Source organism: Macaca fascicularis, chromosome 3 (genome assembly GCF_037993035.2).
Source record: "Macaca fascicularis isolate 582-1 chromosome 3, T2T-MFA8v1.1".
In the NCBI taxonomy this organism is placed as follows: Eukaryota; Metazoa; Chordata; class Mammalia; order Primates; family Cercopithecidae; genus Macaca; species Macaca fascicularis.
In genome coordinates, this window is record NC_088377.1 from 40,675,181 (window position 1) to 40,697,734 (window position 22,554).

General features: G+C 39.3%; 1 protein-coding gene across 1 annotated transcript; it reads right to left on the reverse strand.

Moving 5' to 3' along the window:
- Nucleotides 1–2,050: 2,050 nt before the first annotated feature.
- Nucleotides 2,051–9,563, reverse strand: LOC135969851 (beta-defensin 109-like). The gene is made up of 2 exons (XM_065541156.1): nt 9,506–9,563; nt 2,051–2,256 (listed from the first exon to the last, which is right to left on the reverse strand). The coding sequence occupies exons 1-2, from the start codon at nt 9,561–9,563 to the stop codon at nt 2,051–2,053; spliced, it is 264 nt and encodes an 87-aa protein (XP_065397228.1).
- Between the last annotated feature and the right edge of the window lie 12,991 nt (nt 9,564–22,554).

Genomic DNA, 22,554 nt, shown 5'->3' on the forward strand with positions numbered 1-22,554 from the left:
CCTTTATTTCTTTCTATTGCCTGATTGCCCTGGCGAGAACTTCCAATACTATGTTGAATAGAAGTGGTTACAGAGGGCTTCCTTGTCTTGTACCAGTTTTCAAATGGAATGCTTCCAGCTTTTGCCTATTCTTTATGATATTGGCTGTATGAAATAGCTCTGATTATTTTAAGGTATGTTCCATCAATACCTAGTTTATTGAGAGTTTTTAACAGGAAGGGATGTTGAATTTTATCAGAGGCATTTTTGCATGTATCAAAATAATTGTCTGGTGTTTGCCTTTGGTTCTGTTTATGTGATCAATAACATTTAATGATTTGTGTATGTTGAATCAGCCTTTCATCCCAAAGATACAGCCCACTTGATCATGGTGGATAAGCTTTTTGATGTGCTGCTGGATTCGGTTTGCCAGTATTTTATTGAGAATTTTTGCATCGATGTTCATCAGGGATAATGGCCTGAATCGAGCAGGGGTGTGTGTGTGTGTGTGTGTGTGTGTGTGTGTGTGTGTGTGTGTTTACCTCGGTTTGCCAGTAGGTTGATGTGTGTGTGTGACGTGTGTGTGTGTGTGTGAATGTGTGATAGAGAGCCAAATTAGGGCAGAGGAGGCTCCCCGGCCTGCCATGACATTGAATGTTCTGAATTCAAGATGCTCCAATGGACTGTGTCAGTTGGCCTTCAGCCAGGAGGTGGTGCTTGAAAAAGACTGGCAGCTGTGGTGGTAGTGGTGAGATTTGGACTTGCCTTATGTTACACATGGGAGGTACTCTGGTGTCTCAGGGAACGGGTAGAGCCAAAGGGCTTCTAAAAGTTTCTTCTGTTATTTGTGTTAATCTACCAGGGTAGGTGGTTGAGCAAAACCAGGTGGGAACTAGGTCAGGTAAAGTGATGCTCTGGCTCTCTACATGTGGGACAAGCAGTGGCTCCAGTGGGAATTGGAAGGCAGTTCTTGGGCCACTGGGGTAATTTTCCAGAGAGAAGTGAAGCTGCCTCTGCCTCTGTACAAGGAGAGTCCATATGAAGAATGGGGAGTAGCAGCTTGGCAGTAAGCCCCATCCAGCTCCCACACCCTTGGCAAGGCAGGTCTCACACCCACAGTGTTCCACTGGGAGTAGCTAGCTAAGTTTCAAGAAGTCTGAACTCAGAGCTCAAAACTGACCCATACCATAAGCCTCTCCTATTGAGACAGCAACTGCAGCTTTCAGGCCACATCCCTCCTGATCCACCTGCAGAGCAGGGGCATCCAGCTCCTGTGCTTGTTGCTGCATCACACGTCCCACTCACCTCTCAGTTCTGGCCTGGGGAGTTTGTCCCCTCACAAGATTATATCAAACATTTCAGTTGGGAGGTTCTCTCAACCTGTGACCACCATTTGAGTTAGCTGGCAGACTTCTGGGAGGTCCTCTCTGAGGTAGAATCAGAAATGGCTTCCCTCCATCCTGCCAGAAACTGGGAACGTGCTGGAGACTCAAAGCACATCCCAATGCCACTCCTCATATACTCGTCACTTTCACTAAATCAACTCCAGCTCTGAGTAGGATTAAGGCCTTCCCCTATGGCCTAGATTGATAGGTTTCCCAATGGAAGTGTATATCTTACAGTCAGTTTATCCCCCTCTCACACCCTGGAAACTCAAAATTTTCTGCCTAGCTTATGGCGTAACCTGCATCCTGCTGCTTCTTTCAAATGGTCTGTGGCTTATTTCAATTTTCCTGTTAAGTTCCTGTGTTGCTTCTTGAAAGAAAGTTCAGTGTGAATCTCTACACACCACTTTGTCTTTCCAAGTGCAAGAGGCAGGCTAACAATGCCTTCAATCCACCATCTTGGAAAACAAAAATAACAGTTTTCTCGTTTTTAAAGGTTTTGTTAAGATCTGTTAATGACTCACAAAGAAATAGTATTGGGTATATTTGAAATTAGTATTTATTCATTTATGTTGATAAGTGAAAATACAAGATGGTGATCAAGATGGAAGTACTTAATATGTATATTTCAATATTCTTAGATGCAAAGAACTTCACTTTTGATGTATTTTTATTTTACATCAGTTTCATTTCAACTTAGGTTTAAGGGGTTCTTGATAATCTGACATGATAAGTGGTGTTGGAATTGGCACTAAAATCCACCATGCTCTACAGCACTTCATCCTTCTTCGGCAGGCACCAATTTGATCTTCTACTACTTTGCAGACATCTCTTCTGCAAACACCAGACAAATTGAGACAATGACCTTCAGCAGCACCCAAACCACCTCTCACTGCAGGAAAGAAGATCCAGTGAGATCTACATAGTCCACAAATGGAATGTAAATCCACAAACACTCTTAAGTAAGAGAATAAATTTAGTATGAGCATTTTTACGTGGGAGCTTTTGAAATGGTTGCTGCTCATATGTCAGAGACACATGCAGATTAAGAAAGGTAGTAGTTCCAATCCTGGTTTGGCACAACAGTCACGGTATTTTTGGTGGGGGAAAAGAGCTGTGGGAGGGGATGGTACATCTTCATCTTTTCCTCTAGGTTTTCTCTCAGAAATGGCTGTTGCTTACCGCAGGGCAAAAATGCCAGTGTCTTCTGCCAGAGTGGGTTACTGAGGGCCATGGTGGTTCCACCTTGTGGCTGATACTGATAGTCCCTTTCTGCTTTTTTTCGTTCCTAGCCAAAAAAGATGTTTCTGCAGTCTCAGGTATGCTGATTTCAGCAGTTGTTTTTTTCTATATGGCTATTCTTTTTTTTTTTTTCTTTCACTCTCTCTCTCTCTTTTTTTTTTCTTTTTTTCTTTTTTTTTTTTTTGGCTTCACTGTGTTGCCGTAGCTTCTTAAGTGGTCCCTTGAACCCTCCCAGTCCTATTTTGGTTTGTACATAGCTATCTATATATTTTTTCTTGGGGGAAGTATAGAGTTAAAGGCTGGTGTATCCTCCTCTTGCTCCCCCAAGTGATTTCATTCCCCCAAGCTAATATTTCAGGCTTTCAATTTATCCGTGCTTTCATCTGTCCAAACGTAAGTGGAAATTACGTTTTCTCTCCACATTTAGATTTGCTCTATCTACTTTAATTGCTAGTAGTGTCTTAGTCATAGGATAGATTAGTTAGAAAAAAAGTATATTTTTGACATTATAAATGATCCTTTCAATTTGTGTCTAAAAGTGGAAAATATTAGAAAGCTTAACATTTATTATTGTGTCCAGACCAGTATTTCCTCCAGATGACCTTTATTACAACAAAGATAATTTAATGAAGATCTCTCTAATGGTAAAGCTGATGGCTTTGTGCTATTATAATATCCTTAAAATAAAGTGACAGTCTAGTGGAAAGACCAACTAAAGCAAGGGTTAGGAAAAAATCAGTTATTACCTTCATTTTGGTCTCACTCTGCATGAAGAGTTTTCATTGTGTCAAAGATTTATTATTCATTAAGTAACCAAATGTTCATTTAATAGTAAATGGATCCTATTAAAGATGATTTTTAAAATTATAATCACATTACTTTTATTCACATCTGTCTACTGATGTCATTCACAGATGAGAATGGTATAACGTTATTTTATTTTTTTCATTTTGCCACATCTTTATTTACTTAGGTTTATGCTGTATCAAACAATGTATGTGTGGGAGTAATGGGTGATTCAGGAATGCATGAGGGGGAGGTTTAAGCTCTTTAACTTCGAACAATTAAAATTAGCAACATAATATTGAAATACATGCATAACACTCAAGTGGTACTTTCAAAATAGTGTATATTTCCTCTGTTTATTTGTAGCTTTTAAACCCAGCTAGAAGTATTCTATTTCTTTTAGGCACCATAAGTCTGAAAGTCTGTAGTGAAAGCTACAAGTAGTAAATGATGCTAATTCATGTGCTCCCACCTGTGGAAGAATTGAATGTCTTAGATAAAAAAAGATGGTGCAATTGGTGTACCAAGTATCTTAGAATATAATTTGGTGGTGGCTTTTCTGTTTCTGTAGCAGAGTAACATATATAATATATCCAAGTCATCAAGTTATTTAAATATGCCTTTAAACAGGGAGAACTGAAAATAATACTGTGAATCCTGGTAAGCATTTAAAAATAATGAGGAGAATATTGCCTTTACAAAGTCAAAATTTGTCTGAATACAACCCATATAGCAATTTCATAGCAAAACATTTCCTTCAATCCTATTAAAGTCAGAAGGAAAAGAAGAATGTCCACTGTCAATGCTGTATTAATATAGTTCTAAAAGTTTTGAACAATGAAACATATTGTAAGAAGAGAAGTCAGAGGAGACTTGAGCCCATTGTTTTTCCTCTCCTTCTATACCTCCCAAAATACCATTGGAATGTTGTAACATTTTGAAGAATCTGTAGTAGTGTCCCAAATCATAGAATACTATGAATGCATCTGAATCTGAGATATCCCCAAAAGGTACAAAATAGGTGTGACTAGAATGAAAGAAAGATTTAGGCTTTTGGCCATGACTGCAAGCGAGCTGCTCTCAAGTGACTGTTGCTATAGAACAAATATATAGTAGAGGATCTCTTTGAAACACTTCTATCCCTGAAAATGGTTAGGCAAGTTCCTAAAATATCTCCTCTTGCAAACACAAAAATAGTCTGTGAACTGGAGCTTGAGCAGTGGGCACTTTGTATTGGATAGCTGATGGAGGGGGGTGAGGGTTTCCCAGCTCTTCTGGGAAGATCTGCTATGATCAGTAATGCTAATGATGGTACTACTGACTCTTGGGCCATCAGAAATTCCAGTTTGTTAATGCTGAAACTTCTATATTGAGTTAAAGCATTGTGTCAGCTTCACAGAGGAAGTCTGGATAATAGCATTCTCATTTCAGACCATAAAATGATGTCAGGTTCAGGATGAACAATGAGTTCAGTATTAAAAATGATCAGGTAAGCAAGACACCATGAATAAAAGTTAATGAAATGAATAGCATATCTAGACCCTTTAAAACTAAATATATTGAAATCATCAATGTGGAGAAATAATTAAGCAAGTATGTATCAATTGTTTAAAGAAACAATCTACTATTACAAAGATGTAAAAACAATAGTAAAACAATATAGATGATAGAAAAAATGGGCAGGTCTGGCTGGGCATGGTGGCTCATGCCTGTAATCCCAGCACTTTGGGAGGCCAAGATGGGTGGATCACGAGGTCAGGAGTTCAAGACCAGCATGCCCAAGATGGTGAAACCTTGTCTCTACTAAAAAATATATATATATAAATTAGCCGAGCATGGTGGCGGGTGCCTGTAGTCCCAGCTACTCAGGAGGCTGAGATAGAAGAATCGCTTGAACCCGGGAGGTGGAGGTTGCAGTGAGCCAAGATCGCACCACTGCACTCCAGCCTGGGCAACAGAGTGAGACTCCATCTCCAAAAAAAAAAAAAGGCAGGTCTGAAACAAAAAATAGTTTATAAATAATGCAGGTTATTAATGATATATTAGACACAGGTAAGAGGATAACTAGTGAAGAAAAAACTGTTTAAATGATATACCCAGAATGTAGCATGGAAACACAAGGTCTAACATTTATTTAATTCAAATATGGGGGGAGAGAAGTGTAAAAGGATTCACCATTTCAAGAGATTCTCAGAAAGAAATTAAGAAAAGGTATAAATCCATTGATTCAAAGAATATATTTCTAACAGATGATATAAAAATCAACTCACTTTAGTTAAATTATAAAACATTAAAACCAAACACCAGACCATACAAACATTGAAAAAAGGATAATTTATAATGAAATAATATTTATCTGATTATTAAAGAAAGAAAGAGAAAGAAAGAAAGAAAGAAAGAAAGAAAGAAAGAAAGAAAGAAAAAAGCATTAGTGAGGGAGAGTGAGTGAGAGTGAGTGTGTTTGGGCCCCTACTGATGATGCTAAACTATCACAAGCCCACACTCAGCCTTTCAACATTTGCTGGAGATTCACTTGTTCACTCATTCACTAAAAATGAGTAAACTAGTATCAACAAATGTCGAGAGAAAATAACTGTTAATACAGAATTGGGTACTCAGTAATGCTGTCTTTCAAGATCAAAAATAACAATATGAAATTGACAGATAAAAATTAAAATTGTTCACTACCAAGAGATCTGCAGCAAATAAAATTTCAAAGGCTACATATCAGAAAGAAAGAATTTAACCCAAAAGCTGATACTAGAGTCAACTTGGAATTCCATAAATATCACTAAACTGATGATAATAGTAACACTTTCTGACACGTGGGGATTCTGAAAAGAAGTGAACTTTTACTTTTGTTTAGAATTTAGAAAGTTGTAGAAAAATGCTCTTGCCCTGACAAAGAGAATAAGCTGGATAATCTATAGATCATAGATTTCATTTTGAAACATAGAACTGAGGTCTCAAACAAAGCTAATTAACTTAAATTCAGAGTGATGAAGCCCTGCTGAAAAAAGAACGGATCCACAGATGCTTTGTGCCTAGCTGAGTTACAGCAGCAGAAGCAGGAGGAAGCTGCCCTTGATGGAGATAACAAGGAAACAAGTGAATCTCCAGCAAATGTTGAAAGGCTGAGTGTGGGCTTGTGATAGTTTAGCATCATCAGTAGGGGCCCAAACACACTCACCCTCACTCACTCTCCCTCACTAATGCTTTCTTTCTTTCTTTCTTTCTTTCTTTCTTTCTTTCTTTCTTTCTTTCTTTCTTTCTTTCTTTCTTTCTTTCTTCTTCCTTCCTTCCTTCCTTCCTTCCTTCCTTCCTTCCTTCCTTCCTTCCTTCCTTCTTTCTTTCTTTCTTTCTTTCTTTCTTTCTTTCTTTCTTTCTTTCTTTCTTTCTTTCTTTCTTTCTCTCTCCTTCTCCTTCCTTCCTTCCTTCCTTCCTTCCTTCCTTCCTTCCTTCCTTCCTTCCTTCCTCCCTCCCTCCCTCCTTCCCTCCCTCCCTCCCTCTCTTCCTTTCTCTCTCTCTCTCTCTCTCTTTCTCTCTCTCTTTCTTTCTTTGGAGTCTCACTCTGTCGCCCAGGCTGGAGTGCAATGGCGCGGTCTTGTCTCACTGCATCCTCCGCCTCCAGGGTTCAAGCGATTCTCCTGACTCAGCCTCCGAAGTAGCTGGGACTACAGGCACATGCCACCATGCCCGGCTAATTTTTTGTATTTAGTAGAGACGGGGTTTGACCGTGTTAGCCACTGACCTCGTGATCTGCCCACCTCGGCCTCCCAAAGTGCTGGGATTACAAGCGTGAGCCACAGCGCCCGGCCCCACTAATGGTTTTTTCATGACCTATCTTGTGTGCTCCTAGGTAAGATAGGATGGAGAGCAGAACTACCAGATTCACTTTTGAGGGACAGCCATGTAGGAACTGCTGCAATTTGAGGTGAGAGCAAGGTAAAGGTCTTACTGTGAGAATCAGGTAAAATCCTCTGTTACTGGGGAGTGTGTGAAGGAGCTGAGACAATCCCCCTTCACTCTCTTTTCTCACAGGTGCATAAGCAGAGGGGCCTGATGTGGTCTGAAGGCAGGGCAGGGCAGGTAGATGAGAGAAGCAGATTCTCTGGTCTTTCATTGAGTGTGAGGCAGCTACTGCCCAAGGCTGGGCAAGGGATGGGAGCCCTGAGAGATTCTTGAGGTGCAGAGATAGAGGCTTGCTGAGGATGAAAGTGTACAGGAGAGCTAAGAGAGGCTCCAGTGCTGACCATGGCATTCTGCAAGAAGAGAAAATCTGTATGTAGTGGTTTATGAGGGAAAATCATGAGTTCAATTTTGGATATCTATGACTTTTGAAATTCAGTGTCCAAGTAGATATACCAGTTATGCAGTTGGATAATTTATTATAAGCCTGCAGTTCAAAAAGAGGTCCAAAAGGAGAATTGAAAAGGATGAGACTTGCTGAGCCCCTCCAGAGTGTGTGGTGAGAGAGAAGAGAAAAGAATCAGGCACTGAGCTCCGGAGCTCTCCAATAGGAAGTGTGATGGGAAAAGATGAGGAAGAAACAAAGGAAGCCGAAGTGGTAGCTCCAGTGAGATAGGCTGAGAATCAAGTGAATGTGCTGTCCTGGAAACCAAGTGAAGAAAGTATACTATGAAGAAGGAAGTGATTATTTGTGTCAAATGCTGCTAATAGGCCAATTAAAGTTGTAGTGAAAAATGATCATTGGACCTAGCAATATGGAGATTATTGGTCACTTTGACAAAAGTGGTGTCAATAACATGATTGAAAAAAGGGGAGAGAGCCCAACTGGGATATATTTAAGAGATAATGAGAGGAGAGGAATTGAAGACAGAGAGTATGGACAACTCTTTTAAGATTTTTACTGAAAACTAGAGCAAAAAAATAGGATGACAGCTGGCATCAGAAGAAAAGCAAGGACATACTTAACAGCATATTTGTATGCTGATGGTAATAATTTACTAGCATAAAAATTGATGACACAGTCACAATTGATGACACATGATATAGTGAACTGCAACAGGAAAATCCCCAAGGTACACAGCAAAGAGGGAATATAATACACAAATATATTTTTAAAAATGATTTGAATCTCTGAAACATCTGTTTTGACATTAACTTTTCATTCCTGCAATAGTTATTTTAAGCATGTTCTCATTTGTCCAGTGTTGCCAGGTTATTATAAAGTATATTAGACTTTATGAAAAACATTTTTTAAATTACTAGTTTTTTTCTCATTCGTTTCATTAATTTATATTTTGTATTTATAACTTTCCCTTTATCTTCTTTAGGTTGATTATGCTTTTTTTTCCCCAAAAGCCCTCAAAATGCATGCTTAGACCATTAAATTTTAGCCGGTTTAGTATTGAAAGTGATGTTACCCATTTCTGTGTGGTTACCTGTAATATACCACGAGCGGCACTTCTTGGTGTCTTTACTTATTATTAATTCACTTGTCTGAAGTTCCTTTAACTCTCCTTTCTAGTCCTAAGTTTCACTTTGCAAATCATTTTTTATTCATAGCCACGTAAAATAGAATTTATTTTGAAAAGTCTCTCGTATAATTTTCACTTATTCTAGGATTATAAGTTTTCTGTTTGTCTCTTTGAATAAAACTTTCAGATTTGTCAACACTCATTTAGCAGTAGCTCCTATTGATAGAATTCCATCCATCTCTTTTGACCTAGTGAGCAAATATAATAATAAATGCTGCTGAAATTCAGTCCTGTCAGATCTAACTGCCTGCATATAAATTTCCAGGTCCCACAAAGGCATCTCATTGAGGTCACATTCTGTTGTATCCTTACTTTGTATCTTGAGATGCCTTAGTGGGGCATGGAAATTGATATGTAGGCAGTTTGATCTGACAGGATTGAATTTCAGCAGCATCTATTATTATATCCACTCACTAGATCAAAAAACATGGATTGAATTATCAACAGGAGCTACTGCTAAATGAGTCTCTTTTCTATTTTTCCCTATTATAATCCTAGTGAAGCTGTAAATATTAGGTTCTTGAACCCACAGGACTGATTCTAGGATCTTGTCTGGCCAGGGATATAGCCTTCTAATCTGCAGAACCTTATAGTAATCAGCTACCAACTTACCTGGGGATAAAAGAATTGAAAAAAGAAGGAGAATAAGAAGAAGTAAATGGAGTCTCATGGCTGAAGGGCCAGCATCAATGTGGGTTGAGCCTGGAGTCTCTGGACATCGTGGGTCTGGGCCTTTTTGTGATGCTGTCTGAGTCTGTGATTTGTTCTTGGTTAGTAGAGACTAACGAAAAAAGAATAACTAAATCTCCCACAAGAAACTTCCAGGGACACACAAGTATATAAATGTGGTGATATCTCAATGGATGAGAAAGCAGGTGAATGCTATTTATTTCCAAAAGACTCAGGATGTCTTATTGTCACCTGCTTTCTTTATTATTTTCAACATGCACATGCAATAATCATTGCTCTTACTTTAAGTATAAAGTATTGTTTGCCAGGCAATATAGTAGGAACTGAAGTAAAATTGTTATACAAAAACTGTACGTAATTAATGGGTATAGTTTGGCAAATTTGCACATATATATTACTCTTGTTACCACAACCCATATCCAGGTAATAATATACCCATCACCTCCAAATGTTTCCTACGTCCCTTTATTGTTGTTGTTGTTGTTGTCAGAACCCCTAAGATCGACCCTCTTAACAAATTGTTAAATACAAAATACCTCAGTAATAACTATAGGTACTATGTTTTAGAGCCTATCTCTGTAATTGACTCATTTTGCATAGCTTCAACCCTTGAACAATAACTCCCCGTATTGCTCTTTCCCACTCAATAAAATACCAAACTCTTTCAAAGCACATTCTATATAATCCACTTTATGAAGCTTTTTCTAACATTCTTTTGTCTGCTCTCCCTCGGTAAAGGGAACTACTAACATAACAATTACCTATTTTGGATTTTTGTGTCTCTTACATATATTCCTGCATGAACCCATTTAACACTTTATCTCCCATTATCTTAATATGAAGTAAAATAAAACTTGAAATGATTTTAAAAATGAAATCACAGAAGGGCTTTGTAAAAGTATGATGTACCATTGCTTATTTGTAAAAATTCAAGTGACATTAGGGGTTTTAAAACATCTTTTGTTTTGATTGGTTCTTTGCTTGTAATCCTTGTGTCTTGCATATTGTGGGCACAGGGTCTTTCCCAGCTATTTGCTTGGGGAAGATTAGTTAGAGTTACAATGAACACCAAAGGCTATCTTGTCTAGTAACTTACCTTCCAGATGAGGAAATGAGCTGAGGGAAAGGAAGAAACTTGCCCAAGATCACCCAGTGATCAAGTGAGGAAGGTGATAGGGACAGCACTAACGCTTGGTATTGTGAACCTCATTCTATTTTCCACTCTTGCCCCTTCTCTGTTTCCTCCTCTCTTCCCCAGCCTTCTAAAGAAAACTTTGCAGTTCTGCTGCAATGTCTACCTAAGGAAATCCTGAGGAGATCCCACTTTTCCTTAGACTGCTTTTTTAAGCACTGTCCTGCATTTTCTTCTTCAGTCTTGTTGCATCCCATTTTTGGCTATAAGTAATGCTTCTGCTGGGCTGTTCTATCCAATTAGTTTTTTTCTATTTTCATTGAGTGAAAATTAAAACAACAAAAAACATGAGTTTATCTAAATTTGGAAGTTTTAAAACTTGATTAAAATTTCCTGGGGATATGGATGTAAGACATAGATTTTAAAATATTTTTCATTTTCAAAATTAAAAATCAAACCCATATGTTTAGCCAGGGTGACTACTCGATAACTACTAATCAGATGGGTCTTCAGTAATGCCACAAGGTTATTACTCTTATAAATCAATTCCCTGGTGTTTTGTGCTACTGAGTTAATACAATTTGATACGGTATCACCCTTAACCAGGCTTTGAGGAGTCACACAAAGGAACAGCACAACAGAACCCTAGGGTGGGATGTGTGGGGAAACCGAGATGTAAAACACAGCCTCGACTCTGACATTTACTCCACTGTTGGGAAAAGTACTTCAATTCCCAGGGCCTTAATATTTTCCTGTATAAAACAGGAAAAATAGAGCCATCTTTAAGGTTTTGTCAAATCTTGTTGCTGAGTGATTTTAGTGTCTGCAGCTATCCTCTCTGCTAATCACAACAAGGTTAACTAACTGTTCTTTTGTTTAAAGATGTTTTTGCATTTGTTTACAAATACTTATTCTTCCTTTCACAAAAAAGGAAACATTTTAAAGATAATATACAAGATGTTCAGAGTCTCTTACATATCAACTCTTCACAATGTGGTAGAGTAGCTTAACCCCATTCCTAAGAGTATAGATTCAGATCAGCCTGTATGTAATTAACCCCCAAACCTATGTTGAGTGTGGGATAGATAATATATTTCAAACACATGAAAAGGCACACGCACATACACACACACAGACACGCACACACACACAGTATTACCAAGGCAGAGGTGCACATGAAAATATTGGATAGACAGCTCAAAACTCTTAGTATTAAAATAATCCTAATAATAACTTTCCTTCCAAAGTCACCACCGACAATCAGATCTCTTAAAGGTTGGTGCCTTAGGTTTTTGAACTTTGTGTAACTTTTGACTTTCTTATTTGGTTGTATGCTATTGATCTCATAGAAATAAACTTCTTCATCCTATGCCAGTGCTGTATTGTAGGGGTTTGTGGACGTTTTCCTGGTCTATAGCAATCCAGGTTACTGGCCTCTGGCTTCTTAGGAGCAAGGCCATCACATGCTTTTGTTCTTTGCTTGCTTCCTTGTAAGGGCCCAACATACAGTGGGTGCTAAACAAATGTTTGGTCAACTGAACTCATTTTCCACCTCCGTTCTCTCCCACTTCAATCTCTCCCTTTTACTTCTTCCAGATTAGTTTTCCTACAGCAAAATGGGAATTGTCCAAAAACTGCCCTTCATCTTTACAACTTGAAGGATTCATTACCTTAAGCAGTCCTTCGATATTGACTATCACAGACTAGATAAAAAGTCTGGGTTCACCAAGAATAGGCATGTGTGCCATTATATTTTCTGTTGAAAGCTTTGGAAAGTGTCTTTTAGCAAACAACATAAAGCATAGAGTTTGACCGTTCCCGACAATGTAAAAGGATCATCCACATTCTCACATGTCCATGGCTACTTTCCCACTCCTTCCTCAACCTTGAAATCCTGAATTCAAAAGAAAGCATAAGAAGATAGTATGTCTCATGTAAGGCAACAGGTTGCTTAATCTTTCTTGCCTATACACATTCAAGAGCTCCAGAAAAATTTCTGAGCTACTTAGGATGCCTGATCCTCTTCTTGGGTAAAAGGAATAAGTCCTACATGTAGTCACCAAAACCATGTCTGTTCAAGGGGCCTTATACCTGTGATTCATGATTGCATGCTAAATGTAGAAGGATATGCTCTGTTGCAGGGCCATGTCTGGTCATTGTTTAAGTTCTACTTTGGAGGACTAGTTACTGAGAAGGAAAAGGGAATGATAATGTTAGAAATTGGAATAAAACTTAAGGGGAAAAATCAAGTACAAGGGACCAACAGTACTGAGGGGCAATAGGTTGAAGATTTCTTCGATGATTGTAATATTTTCAAGGAGACCTCCATGAATCCTTCCTGGCTGACCCCAACATAGCTTTGGCATAGCCCTTATGCCAAATGTCTTAGGCTAACTAACTTTTCCTAAAGAAAATAGAGGAGTTATGGAGACCAATATTTAGTAGAATAATGCCTGATTATCTTGCTTTTGAGGTCTAGTAACTGCCAGTAAACTTGCCTAATTAATTCACATTTATTTATTTATTTATTTATTTATTTTTTGAGACGGAGTCTCGCTCTGTCCCCCAGGCTGGAGTGCAGTGGCCGGATCTCAGCTCACTGCAAGCTCCGCCTCCCCGGTTTACGCCATTCTCCTCCTCAGCCTCCCGAGTAGCTGGGACTACAGGTGCCCGCCACCTCGCCCGGCTAGTTTTTTGTATTTTTTAGTAGAGACGGGGTTTCACCGTGTTAGCCAGGATAGTCTCGATCTCCTGACCTCGTGATCCACCCGTCTCTGCCTACCAAAGTGCTGGGATTACAGGCTTTAGCCACCGCGCCCGGCCAATTCACATTTAGAGGTAGAGTAACGAGGGTTTCAAGCACTTGAAACACCACTGACTTCATTTCACGTGAGAGTTCTTATGGAGAGGTAATGAACTAGGAGGCTGCAGGTCTCTTGGCCAATAAGTCTTTTAGATTTCCTGGGACTCCCTTTTCTGGTCATAGGTGATTTTGCTTTTGCTTTGAGTATTATAGCACCATAAGGTGTCAGACACTCTGCTCTTACCAAGGCTTACCGAAAGTTTATCTTGTTATTTGGTAGAGTTTGGCCCATTAAAAAAAGAGAGAGAGAGAGAACGATAAAGAGGAGGAGAGCAATCCTCACTGCTGAAGGAAGAAGAAAGCTTGGCTTTATTTCCAGTAGGCAGAAAAAACTTCCGTCTGTGGCTCTCTAGCACCAGTGGAATGTCTTTGTTTGGATAATAAGTGTCCTTCCATACCTCATTAGGCATATTCACAGACAGAGATGTACTATGCACGCAAAATCACCTTCATGGGATGACTGAAAGTCCATGTTTTATTGGACACTAAGTTCTTTAGAACGATTTGGGTGCAGTTTTGATCAGAAAACCTTGTTAAATGGGAAAATAAGTTACAAATATTTTGGCAAAAGATTAAGGTTTATGAACAACCAAGCATTTATATTAAGTTACAATTAATTAGGCCATGTTGAGAAACCATTTGGTTTAGTTAACGATTAAACATTTTGTTAGTGAACACTTCCCAGACTTTACTAGCCCTGCTAATCCCTGCTTTGCTCCTGGTCTGAACCCCCACAGTGCCTTGTTTATGGTACAGTGCCTACTGCTTGTATGCTAGATTAGTGAATGTATATTTGCCTCCTCTACTACTGTGTGAGCTTCTTGTCTGCCAGGACAGGGCTATATTCCTCAGAGCTGAGGAGAGAGTTGAATCATGTGGTCCTTTATTCTCAAATCCTCTTCAACAAGTGAAGCGAAACAGGACAGTGAAAGGCCACTGCACATGGAAGCAGGAGGTCTGGATTTGGGTTCTGAATCTCTAGATCTATTACTAACTGGAGGTATGGATAGAGTCAGGAAAATTTTCTTTTTTTTTTTTTTTTTTTTTTTTGAGACGGAGTCTCACGCTGTTGCCCAGGCTGGAGTGCAGTGGCGCGATCTCGGCTCACTGCAAGCTCCGCCTCCTGGGTTCACGCCATTCTCCTGCCTCAGCCTCCTGAGTAGCTAGGACTACAGGCGCCCGCCACCGCGCCCGGCTAATTTTTTTTTGTATTTTTAGTAGAGACGGGGTTTCACTGTGGTCTCGATCTCCTGACCTTGTGATCCGCCCGCCTCGGCCTCCCAAAGTGCTGGGATTACAGGCTTGAGCCACCGCGCCCGGCCATTGGAAAATTTTCTTCCTTAAGTCTTGATAGCACCTATGTAGGTCCAGATCTGTTGGGATTCTCAATAATTACTGTGCATGAAATCAACTGAAAGTTATTTTGCAGTGCAGAATCTTAGCCCCATTCTATGAAATGTTTACTGTTTTATAAATTGATAAATAATTTTTATTAGACAATGTAAATTTCCTTACTTGCACCAACATACAAAAATATTGAATAATATTAGCAGCAGAATCTTTTAACAAAATAACTATGTATAGCTATTAAACCACTTTGTTTCACTGCTTTTTATTTTCTTTTATTTATCACCATTGTTTTATTTATAAACATTGTTTCTGCTCATAAGGAGTGTGTATTCTCTACATGTTTATAAAATTAATGCCTGAATGAAGTTGCTTAAACAAGGCAGAAGTTGATTTCTTTGTCACTTAAAATTAACCTGTAGTTACACCATTCAGGGCTAGTACAGATACTTTCTAATGTCATTAGGGATGCAGGTCCCTTCCAGGTATCTGCTCTGCTATACTTTAGAAAATACCCTAGTTTGGCTGCTAAATTCCCACCTATTATTTCTGAATTCTAGACAGCAGGGAGAAAAAAGGCGTGGGAGAAGGGCAAAGGAACATCTACCCTTCCTTTTTAAATTATTTAACCAACCCCCCCTTAAAAACACCTTGTTGAGATACGATTACATTAAAAAAGCTGTACCTATTTAATATGTACATCTCAGTGAGTTTGAGGATAAGGATACATTCTGAAAGCATCACTACTATCAAGATTGTAAACATAATCATCACCTCCTGAAGTTCTCCCTCCCATCCGAATTATTATTTCTATTAGTAAGAACAATTAACATAAAATTCACCCTCCTATTATATTTTAAGTATGCAATACAGCATTCATAGCTATAAGCACTATGCTGTAGATTAAACCTCCTGAACTTATTTATGTTTGTATATCTAAAACTTTGTACTATAATCACACCTACTCATTTACCTGCACCACAGCTCCTGGCAACCTCCAGTCTACTCTCTGCTTCTGAGTTTATTTCAGATTTCAAATACAAGTGAAATCTACAATATTTGTCATTCAGTGTTTGGTTTATTTCACATGACTTCATGCCCTTCAGATTCATGGATGCTGTCACAAATGACAGGGTTTCATTATTATATAATACTGAATAATATTCCATTGTGCATACATATATATATATATAAAACGTTAATTCATCCATCCGTGAATGAATAACATGTGTGTCTTCTTCATATATCTTGACTATTGTGAACAGTGCTAAAAAGAACATATGAGTACAGATATCCCTTTTACATACTGATTTCAATGACTTCATATATATATATATATATATATATATATAAAATAAGTGGGATTGCTGGAACAAAATGATATTTTTATTGTTAATTTTTTGAGAAACCTCTATACTATTTTCCAAGATGGCCATACTAATTTACATTCCCACCACCAGTATACAAAGGTTCCCTTTTCTCCACATCCTTACCAACACTTGTTATCATCCATCTTTTTGATAATAGCTATTCTAACAGATGTGAGGTGATATTTCATGGTAGTTTTCATTTGCATTCCCGTGATGACTAGAGAGGGTAAGAATTGTTTATATATATGTCATCCATTTGTATCTCCTCTTTTGAGAACTTCCTACTCATATCTGTTTGTTCATTTTAGTTTTTTAATTCTAATTTTATACACAGAGGATACATGTGCAGGTTTGTTCCATGGATGTATTGTGTGACGCTGAGGTTTAGAGTATGAATGATCTCATCACACACATAGTGAACATAATACCTAATAGACAGCTTTTAAGGCCTTGTACTCAACCCTCCCTCCTCCCTCTAAGAATCTCCAGTGTCTATTGTTTCCATATAAGTGAGAGCTAAACAATGTATAATCCAATGTTTAACTCTCACTTATAATGGAGAATATGTAGTATTTGGTTTTCTGTTCCTGCACACAATACCACACTGGGCTAATTTTTGTATTTTTGGTAAAGACGGAGTAGCTTCAGCATGTTGGCCAGGCTGGTCTCAAACTCCTGAGCTCATGCGATCCACCCACCTCACAAAGTGCTGGCATAACAGGCATGAGCCACTGAACCTGGCTTTTCTAATTTTTTTTTAGCTTATATTAGGCTTGTCTGTTCTAGAATTTTGTACACATTTGTTTATATTATAGGACACTTTTTAGCTTAGCTTTCTCCACTCAGGGTGAGAAAGATTATATTGATCCAAGGTGTTGATTAATAGAGTGGATTATCCCCCGTTATTGCCCAATATTGCTCTATAATATGCATATAATTTGTTTATCGATTTGCTCTCGATAGACATTAGAGTTGTTCCCAGGTTTTAGCTATTGTTAATAGAACTCAAGGACATATTCTTAAAATAAAAAATTTCAATCCAAAATGTCCTTTCCTTTTGACTCTCCAATATTGTGTCAGGGTTACATTTTTGTTGTCATGAAAATCCAATTACATTGAACAAGATGTGTTTCCAGAATCAAGATTCAGTATATGTGTGGTCTAGCTGTGTCCCTAGAATGTAGCCCTTATTAGTTTTATTAAGCATTTTCCTATATAAATTGAAATCAAGTAGAAGATGCATTTTTCCACAGTAGGATAAATAGAACAGTTTAAGACTTTGGAGAGATAGCAACTTGCTCCTTGCCTGTGCAACCCACCTCAAAAGATACAACTCTTCCAACTTTTGGTCTCTGGTGACTTGTCCAAACACTTAGATGTGAATTGACCTTATTCCCCCATAATACTACAAGTTGATCTTCTGCACCTGGCCAAATACAGTATAAAATTGATGGGCATACATTTCTTTTGTTTTCATGCTTTCTATTTAAAGCTATTCTATTTGGCTGGGCACTATGGCTCATGCTTATAATCCCAGCACTTTGAAAGGTCGAGGTGCATGGATCACTTGAGGCCAGGGGTTTGAGACCAGCCTGGCCAACATAATGAAAGCCGTCTTTCTGAAAAATACAAAAATTTTCTGGGCATGGTGGCACATGCCTGTAATCCCAGCTACTCAGGAGGCTGAGGCAGGAGAATCGCTTGAACCCAGGAGGCAGAGGTTGCAGTGAGCTGAGATCGCGCCTCTGCGTTCCATCCTGGGTGACAGAATTAACCTTCATCTCAAAAAAATAAAAAGCTAATCTATACTTTTCTTTTGTTCCATTATTAGAATGTAGGAGATAATAAGGCAAAACTATTGTGGGTATGTGAATGTGTATCTGTAGCACCTAGAATAGTGCCTAGCCCATCACTTGTGTTGAAAATTGAGAGAACCTTCTTAATATAACTTTTCCACACTCTAGTTCTGAATTTAAAGACAGAAAAAGATAGGTTAGCAAATATAGGTATCAGTTATTTCTATTGACAGATCATTTGGAGAACATGTTTTTGGATGTGGGAGAATAAAGGTCCCTAGCTCTCCACTCCAGAAATAATTTTGCTGATACAAAAATCAGTCAGACATGGTGGCACATGCTTATAATCCCAGCTACTTAGGAGGGTGAGGTGGGAAAATCACTTGAACCCAGGAGGCAGAGATTGCAGTGAGCCAAGAGTGCCCCACTGCACTCCAGCCTAGGCAACAGAGAAAGACTCTGTCCAAAAAAAAAAAAAAAAAAAAAGGTTGTTACTATATAGCAGATAATTTTATTGTCATCTCATTTAAAATTGAATAATACATTTAAGTCGAATTCTTATGCCTGCAGAGACATTTGCCTCTGGCTTAAAGTCACTGGCTCCAGGAGGAAACTCCACCAGAGGGTGTCGAAAGGATTTCATAGTCTCTAAGTCATCTTGGTAATTCTTCAAATAATTCCTGGCAATTCTGTTAGGTTTTGAACTTCACTTACTTCTTACATGTTTAATAAAAAGAAGTTCAAAACATTGCCATGGCTGTTGAATTCCCACAGGCTTGTCTTCCTTTTAAAATTCATTACATGGTTTGTACTCTTTTGCAAATATAATACATAAGTTTGGAGGTGGATGCTTTCAGCCATTAAGTTCAAAAGTACTGCTACATGGGCCGGGCATAGTGGCTCATACCTCTAATCCCAACCCTTTGGGAGGGCAAGTTGGACAGATCACAAGATCAGGAGATCGAGACCATCCTAGCCAACATGGTGAAACCCCATGTCTACTAAAAATACAAAAATTAGCTGAGTGTGGCGGTGCGCACCTGTAGTCCCAGCTACTTGGGAGGCTGAGGCAGGAGGATTTCTTGAACCAAGGAGGTGGAGGTTGCAGTGAGCTGAGATCACACTATTGCACCCCAGCCTGGTTACAGATCAAGATTCTGTCTCAAAAAAAAAAAAAAAAAAAAAAAAAAAAAAAAGTATTGCTACATGGACATCCATCACTCTGGCATCTCTGCCATAACAACTGAGTATCGAGAATGTCTGTTAGTTTCTTTAACTCCAAATTTGTGTTGTGTCCCTTGGTCTCCTGTCATACCATAAAGTGTATTATTTACAAAAAGGACAATTTATCTATAGTTATTTCCTCTCAGTATGCTACATCCTTTTAGAATTTAAACATAGTGTCTCCCAACCTGAAATTTGATTTTTGAAAAACCAGAAAAATGTTTTTGGACAACTTTTATTTCCAGCTGTTTTCATCTTCATCTCCTCTCCTGAACTCAAGTTGAGGGTAAACTTCATTCGTCAAAATTTCTCCTCAACTCACAACAACCTCATCCCACTCCAATATGATTTTTGTCCCCATGAATTGATGCACATAATTCTGCTGGCAGTGGTAATGTCCTAATAAAAAAAATCATGAGATGGCATCAGACTTTACCTTATTTTCTAGCTCAGCAGAATTTGATTCCTGTCTGATAAGGAAACCATATTTTCCCTAGAAACTTTTCACTTTTGTCACAGGTTTGGTTCCCAGGGAGCTGGATATAGATGAAGTTTAGTGTGCAGGATGTTTATTAGGAAGTAATGTCAGGATCCACATCTGTGGAAAGGATTGGAGGGAAGCCTTATGTGCAAAGGGACAAGTCTAATGGCAATGCAGCCTGACTTTGTCAACTTCTTCTGTTCAGCTAAGAAGACCTCCCCTACTTGTCCCATTTGAATCAAATGGCAAAGCCTATGCATCCCTTGCCTCCATTAATAATTGTGTGCTTGCCACTTGTGGAGGGTGAGACTTTGAAGCAGGTGGCTTTCTGTGGCTGAAGTAAACCTTAAATGTGCTGACAACGTTTTCCAAAGAGACAGAGAATGGCATCTGCCATGTATGTTGCCCCTTTCCAAAGAGGAAGCAACAAGGGTAACGTCCTCCAGTGGCTCTGTATGCAGATGGGTGGACAGTAATGTCTGTCCCTCCTGTGACCTAAGAAGAACAAAGGACAGACATGCAGCCAGGCAGTTAGAGGTGACACAGTGTTAGGAGATAAACATCTGTCATAAGCAGTGCTTCTTTGAATCAGGTGTGACACAAGTCTTGCATCCCTTTCATGGACTCCATCCCCATTATCCTGCTATCCTACCTCATGAAGGTGAGTGGGGGCTGGGTGGTGGGCAGTCCCAGGACGAGATACACTTTGCCTGCAGTGTTCCCACATGAGTTCCAAGGTAGCCCAGGTGGTCATCCATGAACTTTGTATTTTCCTTATGCTTCTTGTCTTTGCCTTTGAGGAACACGTTTCATTGGACTCTGAGTCCAAACAACTCATGTATCCCTATATCTTCCCATTGTCCTTCACTTAAGGGAATCTCTAATCTCTAATGCCTTTGTTTTATTTTTACTATCAATATTATAATAATTAACATTGTCGTTATTATCTTCGTTGTTGATTTTCAGTTATTTTTATTAATGGAGTTAATATGAATTATTCTTTTGTGGCTACTTACACCAAGATGAAGATAATTTATTAGTTCAGGAAGAATCTGCATTCTGAAGGTGAATAGAAGTTCACACTACAGATGGGCAGACACATGCCCTCCCAATTCCTGATGGACCTCCTAGTGCCTCCTAGACCTAAGGGGTCTCCTACAATGCTCCAAGATGCCACCAAGGCAGGAATCCCCTTGTGCATGCCTGAGAGCATCCAGGATGAAGTGAGGCTCTGGAAAAATGCACGAGTTTCCACATAATCCCCAAAAACCTTACAGGTGAACTGGATGCCACAGAAACAGGAGTGGTCATTGACACAACAAAGTCACCAAAATTTTTTTGAAGTCAATTAGGAAACCCAGGAATCACTCTTACTGCCATTAAGTGGAAGAACAGGAGCCTGTGAATGGCATCCCTGTCCTGCCTGAGACTCCACAGATATTTCTATGTGGCTTCAGGTACCAGGAATCTCCGTGATTTTCAGAAAGGCAGGGACAGCTTATGCCAGCCCATCCCTCTGCAGAATGTGCCCCAGCGGATCAGAGGCATGGAACCATCATGGACTGCACGAAGTCTCAAGGGCAGCTTCCCTGACCTGCCTGTGACTCTAGGTAAGTTCTGAGTCCACGTGGGTGCCGAGGAAAGGTTAATGATGACCTGGAAAGATGGGACAAGCAGACACTACCCCTAAACAATCTGCAGGATTCCAACTTCAACAGGAAGCCAAAGACCAGCTCATGCCACACTAGTGCACCTTGAGAACCCCTGGATGCAATGCCGCTCTGCAGAGAGTTCAACAAAGAAGTGGCTGGGAATTTTGCATTCTAGGCTGCATTTTACAGTGCTTCTGGACACGTGATCAGAAATTTAACACTGGCATATCTAACTCTGATATTTTTCACAAAATGGTTTTCTAAAATGAGGTAATATAGACAAAATATAATATAACCATATGTATTATATGCCAAAATATGCTTCACTGGCATCAAGTAGATTCACCTTGAAATACAATCTAGGACAACCTCCATCTTCAGAATATTTTCTTTTCCAGAGTGAAACTCTCCCACCAAAAACCAACAACATCACAGGTTTTTGCCGCCAACAAACCGACAGAAAGCCAATACATTTATTCTACCACTGTGAAATGGACTGCGGTGCAACACATATGTGTGAAGCCCCACACGAGGCATCGCGGTGAACCAAATTGGGACTCGTGGTGTAAGCAACGCTCCCCATGTGTTAGCGTGCGTGAGATTCACTTGGCGGAATTTGACTAGGTGCGTGTTGGTAGAGTGGGACTGAGGTTCTCTTGCCCCTGTGGATGTTTAAGAAGTCACAGGTCCTGCGAAGACCTGCGGTCCCCTCAATCAACTCTGTTTCAGAGACATAATGACTTGGATTGCTGACAAGTCAAGAAATTTTCAAGCCCTTGGAAAATCAGTTACACACAAATACGGAATGAAAGTCAAAAGGGAATACGTCATCTTTTTGAGAATTTTATTCACTTCAAAACAAATTAAACACACCTATTTCCAATGGCATTCCAGAGCCCAATTTTCCAGGCTGAGGAAACACCTGAAGAACGCTTTGCGCAGAACGCTTCACACTGTCCAAAACACTGCTGTCAGGGCGGGGCACAGCTGAAGGCCTGCATCTCTCAGCGTTCTCTAACTGTTCCCTGAATCAGTCATCTGGAGAGCAAACACACAGTCATTCCCCAGTTTCCTACTGACATCACAGCGGAAGTCTGACTCCCGCG

What these genes read in the sequence shown, in the direction of transcription:
- LOC135969851 (XM_065541156.1), bottom strand. Translation starts at nt 9,563, where the DNA reads ATGAGACTCCATTTACTTCTTCTTATTCTCCTTCTTTTTTCAATTCTT. An exon ending in TTCAATTCTTTTATCCCCAG is followed by an intron (nt 2,257 to 9,505) that starts GTAAGTTGGTAG and finishes TCTTTCCTGCAG; the next exon opens with TGAGAGGTGGTTTGGGTGCT.